Genomic DNA, 14,974 nt, shown 5'->3' on the forward strand with positions numbered 1-14,974 from the left:
CCTGGCTCTATGGGTACCATTACTACCATATAGTCTCACTATTGGCTCCTTCTTAACATGTGTAAAAATAATTCAGAAAATTGGGGGTGGGGGGGGCAAGAATAACAAAAGCAGAGTAATCACCTGTCAGAACCCATTTCTAACATCTAAGAAATATACCACAAAAATACTGATACAGATTACTTAATACTCTAAATAAATAAATAAACCTACCACTGGTACAACAACCTATATATTAAATATTCTGCTAATTCTTTTTTTTTTTAATTTTTTATTTTACTTAGGATAGTCACAGAGAGAGAGAGAGAGAGAGAGAGAGAGGCAGAGACACAGGCAGAGGGAGAAGCAGGCTCCATGCACCGGGAGCCCGATGTGGGACTCGATCCCAGGTCTCCAGGTTCGCGCCCTGGGCCAAAGGCAGGCGCCAAACCGCTGCGCCACCCAGGGATCCCCTATTCTGCTAATTCTAATTAAACTCTTACATGAATTTGATCTGGAAATGTTAACTAATGTGGATTATCACCATTCTGTAACAAGTCCTCAAGTTGGGACACCTGGGGGACTCAGGGGTCAAGCGTCTGCCTTTGGCCCAGGGTGTGATCCTGGAGTCCCGGGATCGAGTCCTACATCAGGCTTCCTGCATGGAACCTGCTTCTCCACTTCTCTCTCTCTCTCACTGTGTCTCTCATGAATAAATAAATAAAATCTTTAAAAAAAAAAAGTCCTCAAGTTGAACGTTTAGAAAATATTTAATGAAAGCATGGAGATGGGAATAAAATCTGCCTGTCATTTAATTAACCTCTTTTATGTATTATATAAGTTTTCTATTTGAGACCTAAAAGTATGTAGGTAGAAACTGAATTGAATCAATAAATTTTATCAAGTGGATGGTCAGATATTCAGAGATTAGGGGCACCTGAGTGGCTCAGTCAGTTAAGTATCCGATTTGATTTCAGCTCAATCTCAGGGTCATGAGACTCTGCCCCTTCCCCACTCATGCCCACATGAGCAGTCTCTAAAATATTTTTTTTTTGTTTTTTTTTTTTTAAGGAAATTCAGAGATTATGTGGTCCCTATCTCTTACTTCCATTAACTATGGTCTGCTTCATTCTAGAAGGACTTTAGAGATCAAAGGTAAAATCAAGCTCAGAAACTTTCAGAAGATATATGAAGAGCTTCTCTTTTTAAAAATTTAAATTCAATTTGCCAACATATAGTATAACACCCAGTGCTCATCCCATCATGGGCCCTCCTCAGTGCCTGTCACCCAGCCACCCCATCCCCCCACCCACCTCCCTTCTGCAACCCTTTGTTTGTTTCCCAGAGTTAGGAGTCTCTTGTGATTTCTCTTCCTAATTTTTCCCCACTCAGTTTCCCCCTTTTTCCCTTATAATCCCTTTTCACTAATTCTTATATTCCCCATATGAGTGAGACTGTATGATGATCATCTTTCTCCAATGGACTTATTTCACTCGGCATAATACCCTCCAGTTCTAACCACATCAATGTAAATGGTGAGTAGTCATGCTCTCTGATGGCTGAGTAATATTCCATCATGTATATAGACCACATCTTTATCCATTCATCTATTGAAAGACATCGAGGATCCTCCCACAGTTTGGCTACTGTGGACACTGATGCTATAAACACTGGGGTGGTGCAGGTGTCCCTTCATTTCACTACATCTGTATCTTTGGGGTAAATACCCAACAGCCCAATTGCTGGGTCATAGTGTAGCTCTATTTTTAACTTCTTTTTTTTATTTTATTTTAATTTTTTAATTTTTAACTTAAGGACCCTCCACAATGTCTTCTAGAGTGGCTGTACCAGCTTGCAGTCTCACCAACAATGAAGAGTTTGAAACAATGTTGTTTCAAACCACAATGCTGGACACAAAACTGAGGTGTTTGCCTTGTATCTAATGCTAGTACATGTAGACTAATTTAACCTTTGAGAACCTGAGATTGAGAGGTGACTAATAACCACAGCATGAGGACATCATCCTACAGAGACAGAGCAATCCACTGAGGTATTTAGAAAACATGGGAATACAAGAGGGCCACCTGAATGGCACAGTCGGTTGAGCATCTGACTCTTGGTTTTGGCTCAGATCTCTCGGGGTTGAGAGATCAAGCCCCCACATTGGTTCCATGCTCAGTGCAGAGTTTTTTCCCTCCCTCTTCTCTGCCCCACTTCCCTTTCTGTAAAATAATAAATAAACCTTAAAAGAAAGAAAAAAAGAAAGAAAGAAGCAAAAGAAAACACGGGACTACAGGACTGGAGCCTCTGTCCCACAGCACCACTGCCTCTCCACTCAACTTTCTTTAAGCTTCCCAAAACTTACTCTAGGCTTTGGGTCATCCTTTAGCAACAATTCCTTTGTTGGGCATCATTTTTTTCCCTTAATATTAAGGCTTTATTTTTAGAGAAGTTTTAGGTTAAAATGAAGGTGGAGATTTACACTATATACATCCTGGCTGCCCCCCCCACCCCCCGTGCACAGCCTCCCCCATTGTCAGCATCCTTCACCAGAGTAGTGGCTCATTCGTTATAGCTGATAAACCTGCGCTGACACATCACTATTAGCTGAAGTTCATAGGTGACATTAGGAGTCACCTGTTGTGCTGAACATCCTGTAGATTTAGACATGTATAATGCAATGGAGGATATTTTCACTGCTCTAACAATTGTCTGTGCTCTGCATATTTTCCCCCACCTGCCCTCCTGTCCCCAAACCCCTGCTGATCTTTTTACTGTTTCTATAGTTTTGCCTTTTCTTAAATATTAAATGTTTGGGACCATAAAGTAGATGTAGCCTTCTCATGTTAGTTCTTTCACTTAGTGATATGCATTAAGACTCCTCTCCTTGTCTTATCATGACTTGAAATCTCTCTCTCTCTCTCTTTTAATATCTCTTTTCTTTTTAATTTTTTTTTAAATTTATTTATGATAGTCACAGAGGAGGGGGGCAGAGACACAGGCAGAGGGAGAAGCAGGCTCCATGCACCGGGAGCCCGACGTGGGATTCGATCCCGGGTCTCCAGGATCGCGCCCTGGGCAGATCCAAAGGCAGGCGCTAAACTGCTGCGCCACCCAGGGATCCCCGATCTCTTTTCTTTTTAATGCTGAATAATATTTCACTGTCTGGATATGCCACATTTCATTTATCCATTTACCTCATGAAGGACAGCTTGGCTGCACTCATGTCTTGGCAATTAAGAGTAATAAAGTGGCTAAAAACATCCTTGTGCAGGTTTTGAGTGGACATAAGTTTTCAACTCCTTTCGGTAAATACTAAGGAACATGACTACTGAACTGTACGGTAACACAGTATGTTTAGTTTTCTAAGAAATGGCCAAGTGTCTTCAGAGTAGCTGTGTCATTTTGCATTCCTGCCAGCAATGAATGAAAACTTCTAATGTCCTTGCCAGCCTTTATGTTGTCAGTGTTCTGAATTTGGCCATTTTAATATGTGTGTGGCAGCATCACGTGTTCCTCTCTTTTAAAATATATCTATTCCATTTATCCTTTCTCTAAGAATGATTTTCAAAAATGGGCTAAAAATTAAGTACAAAAAATGGCCATCACAGTATAATAAATATAACATTCAACAACAGGGGAAATCAAAGTCTGGCTATAAACACAGAATGCCAGAGTCATTCAACTATAGAACTTCAAAAATATTCAAGGACATGGCAAATACTCATGATATATTAAGCAGGGGAAAGGCAGGATAGAATATTGTAAATGAAGAATACAATTCCAGTGTGTGTATATATGCATAAAAACAGCCTTGAAAGAAAAAACAGGTTGAGAGGATTACGAGTGATTTTACTTTCATCACGCTTTGTTTGTAAGCTTTCTGCAATGAATACCTTTCAGTGCCTAGAACATACTTAGTACAGAGTGGGTCCCTCAATAAATATTTATCTGTCTTGTAAATGTAATGTTTGTAAAAGGCATCTTTTTTTAAAGGCATCTTTAAATACCTATTCATTTCAGACTACAATTGAGTAAGTGCCTATATGCTTTTCAACCATGAAACTTACATTACACCTAAGAATATGTATTTTTTTTACAATGTTGCAAACCATAAAGCAGGTAGACTCTTTCCTCTTACTATTGCTTCCACACTGAAACAGAAAAGTTAGTAAGGAGAAAATCTACTGTAGGCAACTCTATATAGATGTGACTTTATGGAAGCATAAAGGTTCCACATACAATGTTCTAAATAATTTCATCCCTGGGTTCATTAAACATTCACACATGTAGGGATCCCTGGGTGGCTCAGCAGTTTAGCGCCTGCCTTTGGCCCAGGGCACGATCCTGGAGTCCCAGGATCGAGTCCCACGTCGGGCTCCATGCATGGAGCCTGCTTCTCCCTTCTCCTGTGTCTCTGCCTCTCTCTCTATGTCTATCATGAATAAATAAAAAAAATTAAAAAAAAAAACATTCACACATGTATATTTTAAAAATGAAAACTTTCTGAATATTAGATTGGTCATGCCCTTCTAGGTTGAAAAGAAAGCTCCCCTGGAATCAAGAAGGGAGAAAGGGAAGAAAATTGCAATGCTATAAAAATCTATAGGATTTGAGCATTACAGATGGTATCTCTATAATATGAAAACAGACTTCTGATTAGTGGTTTGCCCTCTCGAAACTATGTTATTATCTTTCTACTTCTCCATAACACAGTAACAATTCTTAAAATTACAGGGCTCAGGGCTCTTGCCTTAGAATAACTCAAAGGGTGTAAACCGATTATGACATTATTCTTTCCAGCAGTGTCTTGAAATAAGAAGATTTTATAATACAGTTTAATTACGACGAAAGTTATTTGAATAAATTGGCAAATACCATCTTTGTAAGAAAACAAACATGGCTACACAGGAACTATTAGAAGAGGGATCCATTAGCTATACAGCATTATTAAGTCCCCTACCTTTTACCCACATCAGCATTCTATCTGAAAATCTCAGAGATCTCAGCAGGCAAGAGAAAAGGTAGCCAAATTATTTCACAGGTGGTACTTTCATGTGACAACAAGGAATAAGCTCTCCAAAGTATGTGAATGCAAAAGTACAAAACCCATAACAAGATAATAATCAACTTGTCATTAGGAAGACACTGCATTAGTGAAGTTAAATACAGACTTTGGCTTCTGACAGCAAAAGGCTATTTCCTCCACAATCTTATTCATTCCAAAAACCCACTTCTAATATGGCTGTTCTCAAAACAAAACAGAAACATAGGAGGAAAAATTCACAATACGAAGTCTTCTCAACGATGTTCTCCACACAGAATTAGGCCTCTTCATTCACCCTGAAAGACAATATACCAATAAGCTGTGCAATAAAACAGGTTAAAATTGGCATCAATACTTACCCTCAAACTGTCTCCTGACAGGAACAAGTTGTAGGGATTGAGGATGCGTTCATAATGCCCTCTGATATGGGAGCCCACAGCTTTGCCAGGAGCAAATCCCATCTTGGTGGCAATTTTGGTCCATTTTCTATCCTTGCAAACAACTGCAAATCCACCTTCTTCTGCAACTAACTGTTAATAGCAAAAGAAATCAGAAACACCTGTACAGAAATCACTTCTAACTCTTTCTTACCTAGGTATGACTCCAAGAACAAAATGTTCTTGGCTATGGTTATTTTTAAAAACACATTTTCCAAGTCAAAGGAAAATATACTTGCACTACTAATTTCAACCTAGAAAATTAGAAGATCGCTTTTAACAATATAGTCCATAAACATTTTGTACCCCCAAAAGCTACTTCTCAGTTCCCCAGAGCAGTCAAGATTTTCTGGGAGGAAGGAAGAGATCAATAACTAAATCTCTAATAATGAATGAGCCCTAGTACTTTGTCCAACTCAGTGGTCCTCAAAAATCTCCATAAGCTGGGATGCCTGGGTGGTTCACTGAGTGTGAGTGGTTGAGCATCTGCTTTCATTTTTTTTTTTTTTTTTTTTTTTTTTTGAGCGTCTGCTTTCAGCTCAGGATAGGATCCTGGGTGCTGGGATCGAGTCCCACATCGGGCTCCCCACAGGGAGCCTGCTTCTCCCTCTCTGTCTCTCTCTCTCTCATGAATAAATAAAATCTTTAAAGAGAAAAAAACTGCATAATAAGCCAAGGGAGTGGGAGAGATGGCACCATTTTGGGGTAAAGAATGTAGGTTTTACACTGAAGTAAACCTGAATTTCAAGTACTGAATTATGACTCAGCCTTTTTCTTGACTCAGTCAATTTTCTTCTTGAGCCCCATTTGCTTGAACTGTAATAAAACAGAAAGGAGTATCCTACAGAAACATTGTTAAGTTTTAAAATGACACACACAAAAGGTGGCAGCAAAATATTTCATTCACAAGGCAAGGCTTTCAGACCGGACAAGTAGAGCCCGAACATCACTAAAATGAATAGAGAATTTCATTTTACATATTTCAAACAATACGTTTCTACATAAAGTGAAGAAGATCAAATTCAGGTTGGCAGAAAGATACTAAATGAGGGAGATGGCCATTAGCCTCTTACCTTATTGAGCTGAAACAAGTCCAAGATCTTCCTCTCCACATGTGGAATTTTCAGAGTACTTCCCTGTAACTCCCAGTACTTTGCAATCTGGTCCAAGAAATTCAGTTTTACTCGAGTTTGGGCCTAAATGACAAAGAAATGAATTTTAATTGCACTTAGCTTCTTTTAAAACTCCTGTGTATTACCTATGTGTGTGGTATTTTCACTCTTAATATAGTTAAGTGAGGCGCACCTGGGTGGAACAGTCAGTTGAGCATCTGACTTCCTTTCAGCTCAGGTCACAATCTCATGGTCGTAAGATCAAGCCCTACATGAGGCTCTGTGCTCACAGTGCCAAGTCTGAGATTCTCTCTCCTTCTGCCCCTCCCACATATGCTCTGTTTCTCTCTCTAAAATAAATCTTTAAAAAGAAAAAAAGAATACCTAAGTGAAATAGCACTTCTTTATTTTTTGAAAAGATTTTATCTATTATCTGAGAGACAGAGAGAGCAAGAGCACAAGCAGGGGGAGCAGGAGAGGGAGAAGCAGGCTCCTAAAAAGGGAGCCCCATGTGGGGCTGGATCCCAGGACCCTGGGACCATGACCCGAACCAAAGGCAGATGATGCTTAACTGGAATGAGGCACCCAGGCAACCCATGAAATATCACTTCCGAATTCAATACAGAAACTACCAAAAAATATATATAAAAAATAAAGCTGGTTAAATAATTATTTAATTCAGCCCCTACTATGTCTCAAGCAAAAAGTCAGGCACTTAATAAGCCTTCCCTTAAGTAGCATTCTGAAAAGCACTTCACTTACGGACTCCTATATTTGGTTATTGGTTAAAATTATATAGCAAGTAATGGTCTTTTGGTCTTTTTACAATCGAGGTAATTTTAAAGGTCTATTCTTTTCAAGCACAAGTTTTATTTTCTCAAACACAGATTTTTTTTTTTTTTATTTTCTAAAGATTTTGACAGAGAGAGAGAGCACAAGCAGGGGGAAAGGCAGAGAGAGAGGGAGAAGCAGACTCCCTGCTGAGCAGGAAACCTGATGTGGGGCTCTATCTCAGGTCCCTGGGATCATGACCTAAGGTGAAGGCAGATGATTAATCAACTGAGCCACCAGGGCACCCTCTCAAACACAAATCCAAAATCAGATTTACAACAGAGATTCCATATCAATTTTAATGAGCACTGACAAGATAACAGAAAACCAGGGGAAACTTTCTTAATTAATTGTATTCATTCAACAAATTATTACTGTTGTAAGTTATTAAAATTTTTTCTGTCATTTTTCTTTCCTCTCCTTGAAAATTAAAGTCTGATAGTTTTAGGAGTTTTATCTTGCTCAAGAGCAAAATTGAGATGAATGTTCAAATGTTCCCAAAGGAACTAAGGTACTAAGTACAAAGGAACAAAGGTACTAAGACCTCAAAGTTAGTACCCATTTCCTATCTTTTAAGCTCATGTTGAAAATATAGACACTAGATGCTACTACCACCAGTGTTCACAGAATGCCAATGAACGTATATTCCATTTAAGTTAAAAATGTTTTATAGAAAAGCGTGATTCAATATGAAAATGAGGTTTTCAAAATGGTAACGTAAACACTACTTCTAGATTATTAATACTTAAGCCTTCTTCACTCCATACTTTAGGATTTCAGTAGCAAACGGATTGAAGAAACATCTCTTCTCTAGAGAATACGCAAGTATTCCTCACTCCTCCTTAAGAAATTAAATTTTAGGGGATCTCTGGGTGGCTCAGCAGTTTGGTGCCTGCCTTCGGCTCAGGGCGAGATCCTGGGGTCCCGGGATCGGGTCCCACATCAGGCTTCCTGCGTGGAGCCTGCTTCTCCTCTGTGTCTCTGCTTCTCTCTCTGTGTGTGTCTCTCATTAATAAATAAATAAACTCTTAAAAAAAAAGAAATTATGTTATTAAATCTAAGTGAAGATGTGTATTTGGAAAAAAATTATAGAGTTGGAAATTCCTTTCCATTAGATAGTCTCAAAGTACATTCCCTTCAAAATCTAAATTCTTGGGCAGGCCCAGTGGCTTAGCAGTTTAGCGCCACCTTCAGCCCAGGGTATGATCCTGGAGACCTGGGATCAAGTCCCACATCAGGCTCCCAGCATGGAGCCTGCTTCTACCTCTGTCTGTCTGTCTGTCTGTCTCTCTCTCTCTCTTAAATAAATAAATAAATAAATAAATAAATAAATAAATAAATAAATCTTAAATCTAAATTCTTGTGGTTGTCATCTAATTTAAAAGGATTTAAATGAATTAAGAGGTCAAAAGTGATTGACAAAAAGAGTTTTCTTTTTTTTTTTTAATTTTTATTTATTTTATGATAGTCACACAGAGAGAGAGAAAGAGGCAGAGACATAGGCAGAGGGAGAAGCAGGCTCCATGCACCGGGAGCCCGACGTGGGATTCGATCCGGGGTCTCCAGAATCGCGCCCTGGGCCAAAGGCAGGCGCCAAACCACTGCGCCACCCAGGGATCCCAATGAAACCTGGCTTGCTGCAAAAAGGCATTTTTGTCATTTTCATAGCAAATTTGTTTTACCGTGATTATCAATTATTGGCTGTATTTTAGCTTCACTAAAACCAGTAGATTTGTGACAGAGATTCTTTGAAGAAAGTACCTCTGGAACACAGTCCACCAGAACAACAGTTAAGATATTACCTCCAATTCATTCAGCCTCTGGATACGAGGGGTAAAATGAAGTTTGTCAACATCACATGCAAATGGTGGCTGCCAATCCTAGGGGAGAAGCAAAGGCTTTGATTAGACGAATTTATCATTCTGAAATTATAAAAATTCTGTTAAAACCCCAGCTTAGTAAAACACGTTATCTCTAACCAGTCAAATAAAATAGAAGATGGGTAGTAGTTTCTCAAACTCTTTTCCACCAGAAGAGCAGAATATGTACGATTACCCTTCCCCATATAAATGATGCATCCTGTGCACACCCCTCTTCAACCCTTCCAAATGAATGTTACTGAACTGCAAGCTGTTGAAAATTACCTGACTTTGAAGTTTTTATTTTTAGTAATATCTACACCCAATGTAGGGCTCAAACTCATGACCCCAAAATCAAGAGTCACACACTCTTCTGACTGAGCCACCCAGGTGCCCCGAAAAACCAAACTTTGAAAGAGATTTTGATTCCTCTATACACAGACGTAATCTTTTTACAAAATAGCTAAAACATCAAATCATCCAGCAACTATATTTATGTATATATATAACCTCCTAGTTACCTTAACTTCTATTATAAAATTGAGGATAAGTTGGGGAACAGGGTGGTGGAGACTGCCATTCAAAAACTAATTTTAGGGCAGCCCGGGTGGCTCAGCAGTTTAGCGCCGCCTTCGGCCCAGGGCATGATCCTGGAGACCCAAGATCGAGTTCCGCAACGGGCTCCCTGCATGGAGCCTGTTTCTCCCTCTGCCTGTGTCTCTGTCTCTCTCTCTCCTTGTGTCTCAAATAAATAAATAAATAAATAAATAAATAAATAAATAAATAAATAAATAAATAAATAAATAAAATTAAAAAAAAAAAAAACCCTAATTTTAAAGAATCATCCTGGGGCACTTGGGTGGCTCAGTGTTTGAGCATCTGCCTTTGGCCCAAGTCATGATCCTGGGATCCCAGGATCAAGTCCCACATCCCTCTGCCTATGTCTCTGCCTCTCCCTCTCTCTCTCTCTCTCTCTCATGACTAAATATTTAAAAAAAACTTTTTTAGGGATGCCTGGGTGGCTCAGCAGTCGAGTGTCTGCCTTCGGCCCAGGGCAGGACCCTGGGGTCCTGGGATCGAGTTCCACATCGGGCTCCTGCATGGAGCCTGCTTCTCCCTCTGCCTGTGTCTCTGTCTCTCTCTCTCTCTCTCTCTCTCTCTGTCATGAATAAATAACAAATTTTTTTTTAATTTTTTTTTAATTTTTTTTTTTTAATTTATGATAGTCACACAGATAGAGAGAGGCAGAGACACAGGCAGAGGGAGAAACAGGCTCCATGCACCGGGAGCCCGACGTGGGATTCGATCCCAGGTCTCCAGGATGGCGCCCTGGGCCAAAGGCAGGCGCTAAACCGCTGCGCCACCCAGGGATCCCAAGATTTTATTTTTTTTAAAGTAACCTCTACATCCAGTGTGGGCTCAAACTTAAATCCTGACATCAAGAGCTTCATGTTCCACCCCCCTGAGTCAGCCAGGTGCCCCAATATTAAGGTTTTAGGTTAAAACAACTCTGCAGTGAATTTCCTTTTGTGTCTCTGTATCTTGGTGTTGTGAGTGGTGACAAATATTTGTAAATTCTCACCCAGGGATCTCCAGAGTCAGTAGGCCTTTAAAAATGTGACGCTTTCTAACCCACCTCTGAAAACAGCTTACTAATCATCAGGGTCCTCACATACTCCTAATGCTGATGGTGTATATAGTTTAAATCTTTGCGAACCTGATAGGTAAAAACAAGGGGATCTTGTATATTTCTTGAATTTTAAGTGAACTTGGACACCAGTCTTTTTACAGCTGGCCATTTTTTTTTGGGATCCCTGGGTGGCGCAGCGGTTTGGCGCCTGCCTTTGGCCCAGGGCGCGATCCTGGAGACCTGGGATTGAATCCCACGTCGGGCTCCCGGTGCATGGAGCCTGCTTCTCCCTCTGCCTATGTCTCTGCCTCTGTCTCTCTCTGTGTGACTATCATAAATAAATGGAGAGTAAGGTAAATAAATGTTGACATATCAATAAATAAAACACTTTGCAGCTGTGATAAAGAAAAAAAGATCTGAGGCAAAAAGGATTAGAAACCACTTTCATGTACCTGTTTTGCCAGATATTTATGACTTTGTGGTAGAGAGAGGAGAGAAGAGAAAATGGTCCACTTCCACCATAATTGTCGTAGTTCTTGAAATCGAAACTTCACTAGGAATTCGTGCGGGTGAACTTCCAGTTGAAATGGGAAAAATTAATGTTGGTTAAAGTCATAAGTTTCTTGCTTGGCTTATTATATTCGTTACATAGAGTTTTGGGGTTTGTTTCGTTTTGTAAGGGTGGGATGCAGAAAGAAGGAAGAGATCAGGGACAACTCATAATGCTTTTGTAAAGATATGATTTACTGCATCTTTTACATTTGTTTCAAATTAAATAGATTTATATTCACTTACAAAAAAAGAAAGAAAAAGTTTCTAAACACAGAAAGATAGCCAACATTTTTTTTTATAATTTTTTAAATTTTTATTTATTTATGATAGTTGGTGTAGACCTCACGTTGGGTGTAGAACTTACTTGGAGAAGAAAAAAAAAAAGTAAAACAAGGCTTTGTTTTAGTGATTGGGAGACTTCAGTAAAAATGCCCACCACCAATGCCTGATAAACTATTATGTTAAAAAGATTACAATCTACCACAATTTATTTTTAAAAGGAAAAAAAAGGCAGATTACAAATTGGTACGAAGCTATTTACTATTATACCAAAAAGAAAGAAAAAAATGGCAGCACTACCTGTTTAAGAAGGCCATTACAGATAAGGCCTTCAAGTATTTTAATGCTGTCACATTGCTGCTTCCACAAAGACTATGGCTCCTGCTTCAATGTCAGTTGTCAGTTAAAGAAATATTATGCTTAGTTCATCAACTTAAAAATACTATCTACTCCACCCTCGATCAGAAAAATGAAAGTAATTTGCTTTTGTTTAGTTTGATAACTAAAGATAAGGAAAGCAATGTGTTTTAATTATACAGAACACAATGTAGTAGAAGAAAATCACATTGCTCAACACTATCACAGGCTAAATAGGAAGACTTTATATTGCTCAGAGCTTTGCTCTCTAATAGTTCATAAAAGCTGTAAGCTTTCTGAAATGAATTGATCTGGGTTGAAGGTTAGACCAAAAACATCTCAAAGATACTACATAAGAAGATACAAGTAAATGATTAACATACTGTCCACATGGCCTGAGAATTTTATAAACTAAGACTTATGGTTAATATATGACATTCCCTGATTAATCAAATAGGCCTTTTTCTTTTCTAAATAGGCCTTCTAATCCCAAAACACAAAGAGAAATTAATTTCTTTTTTTTTAAGATTTTATTTATTTATTCATGAGAGAGACACAGAGGCAGAGACACAGGTGGAGGGAGAAGCAGGCTCCACGCAGGGAGCCCAATGCAGGACTCGATCCTGGGACCCTGGGACCTGAGCCAAGGCAGACGCTCAACCACTGAGCCCCCAAGGAATTAATTTCACCTTACATATACATTAAAAGTTATATATTACAGTGAACTGTGTCTTTGTATGTATGTGTGTATATGTATCATAGAACACATGCTTATTTTATACTGAAGCTTTTTCAAATAAAATTAATCCCAAAAACAAAGCACCAAGAGAAAAACAGTACAAATCTATCACTACGGAAGTTCACACAGTGGGCATAATATGTTAAAAACTAAAAATTTTGCAGAGGAGACCACTCCTTCGTTGAATACAGATTGCTGAAAACTGTCACCTCTTCTGGTTACAAAGAATGAGGGAAAATGAGATAAATGTCATTTAGTTTCAAGACTTTCATTATCAGCTGCAAAGCTTTACTCTAATAAAAGAATTACATATTATTTGCAATGCTCACTGAAATATTAGGATTAAGATATCCTTGGCTGAGTCTGGCCTTGATGCAATGTAACTTTTACACTGGGGGCAGGGTGGGGGGAGGTGGAGAAGCTATTAAAGAAGGGAAGAGACTATTAAATAACAGTGAGATAATTCCGGGTTTGACACTTAAGTATCTATATCTAAAGGGGATATCATATAATCTAACCAAAACTTTTAACTTCTAACAATAAAACGGTTCATAAATCATTTTTCTAACATAAAACAGCATTTCCATACTAAATAGGTGTTGTTAGAGTTCATAGATTACAAGGCATCCCATGTAAATTCCCCACTAAGATCCACTCACTTTTAAAACTTTAAAATGGCTTTTACTTTAAGCCTTCATTTTGAAAGGCTTATTATTCTTAGTATTTAACTATTAAATGGCTTTTACTTTAAGCCTTCATTTTGAAAGGCTTATTATTTCTTAGTATTTAACTATTATTTAAAAATTCAATTATTTTCCTAAGCACTAAAAAATATATTCTTTGAGAAGGCAATTAAGTAGGAAGTTGAAGCTTCAAAAGTCCTCAGAGACCTGGGAAACATCAAGCAAACATTTTCGTTAGTCCCAGCACTGAGCAACAACTTACAGCACATTTAACTGAGAGAAGTGGATGACAAAATTGACCTGTAGGAGAATAACTTTCATAAGATGCTAAGGATTTTTCAAAAACTCCATGAAAATTCACTCTGTAAATGATCCACAATGAGTATCCACATATCAGAATATTGTCTTAATCTATTACAGGGAAGCTATCACCATTTTGAGATCTAGTAATCAGAAAATGAGAATGTACATTCTCATAAAGGCTATTCCTAAAATGGATTCTCTGACTCCAGCAGACAAAACTAATTTTTAAAAATCAATGTCAAAAGCTCATTCTGGTTAGTCAATAAAGAATAACGTTAACTAAGGACCAATGTATTTTTTAATTGCATGCTCTATTAAAGCCAATCTTCATAGAATAAATGCACTCAAAGGACCTTTAATCCAATGCAGCAGAGCTAAACTCTGTGTTTTAATCCAGCGTCTTAACAGTTTCTAGGTTATCAACACATTAATACAAAACTATAGTGGCAAAATTTTAAGGAACTAAACAAGCATTTATCTTAGTGTTTTAAGGCAAGTCAGAAAAATTTTCAGTTGAGCATGCCAAGACTTATCGACCTGAATAAAGTTTTTTTTTTTTAAGACTGTATTTATTTATTCATGAGAGACAGAGAGGCAGAGACACAGGCAGAGGGAGAAGCAGGCCCCAGGAGCCTGAGGTGGGACTCGATCCCAGGCCTCCAGGATCAGGCCCTGGGCTGAAGGCGGTGCTAAACTGCTGAGCCACCGGGGCTGCCCTGAATAAAGTTTTTTTAATGACTTATTTATTGGGGGGGGGGGGTGGAAGCAGGGCAGAAGGAGGGAGACAGAGAATCCCAAGCAGGCTCCACATGCAGCACAGAGCCTGACACACACCAGACTCAATCCAATGACTTGGAGATCCATGACCCAAGCAGAAATCCAGTCAGATGTGTAACCAACTGAGCCACCCAAGCGCCCCTCAACCTTAATAAAGATTTGACTAATACACACGTGAAGTACAATATAAAAGACTACTCTTTCATCAAGTTAATGGTTTTTATGTCTGTATGACGTCCTTAAGACACCTACCAAACCTAAGAGGCAGAACTAGGCACACCATAAGCATTATAACTCCCTCTCTATAAATTAAGACAAGCAGAGTCTCTCAGTGGAATCCAATGACCACTCACTGACGGATGTCTACCAGGAAAGTTCCAGAATACAAA

At 38.8% G+C, this 14,974-nt stretch overlaps 1 protein-coding gene across 2 annotated transcripts in view; it reads right to left on the bottom strand.

Moving 5' to 3' along the window:
* Positions 1 to 14,974, bottom strand: part of KDM5B (lysine demethylase 5B) — an 80,727-nt gene that overhangs the window by 43,047 nt on the left and 22,706 nt on the right. For both annotated transcript variants that reach the window (XM_055319013.1, XM_055319012.1), the window contains exons 2-4: positions 9,209 to 9,286; positions 6,537 to 6,659; positions 5,386 to 5,556 (exon numbers count right to left, since the gene is read on the bottom strand). In XM_055319013.1, coding sequence (XP_055174988.1) covers positions 5,386 to 5,556; positions 6,537 to 6,659; positions 9,209 to 9,286 — 372 coding nt within the window. The remainder of the gene's footprint in view (positions 1 to 5,385; positions 5,557 to 6,536; positions 6,660 to 9,208; positions 9,287 to 14,974) is intronic.

The sequence above is a fragment of the Nyctereutes procyonoides genome, unplaced genomic scaffold, assembly GCF_905146905.1.
Source record: "Nyctereutes procyonoides isolate TBG_1078 unplaced genomic scaffold, NYPRO_anot_genome, whole genome shotgun sequence".
Lineage (NCBI taxonomy): Eukaryota > Metazoa > Chordata > Mammalia > Carnivora > Canidae > Nyctereutes > Nyctereutes procyonoides.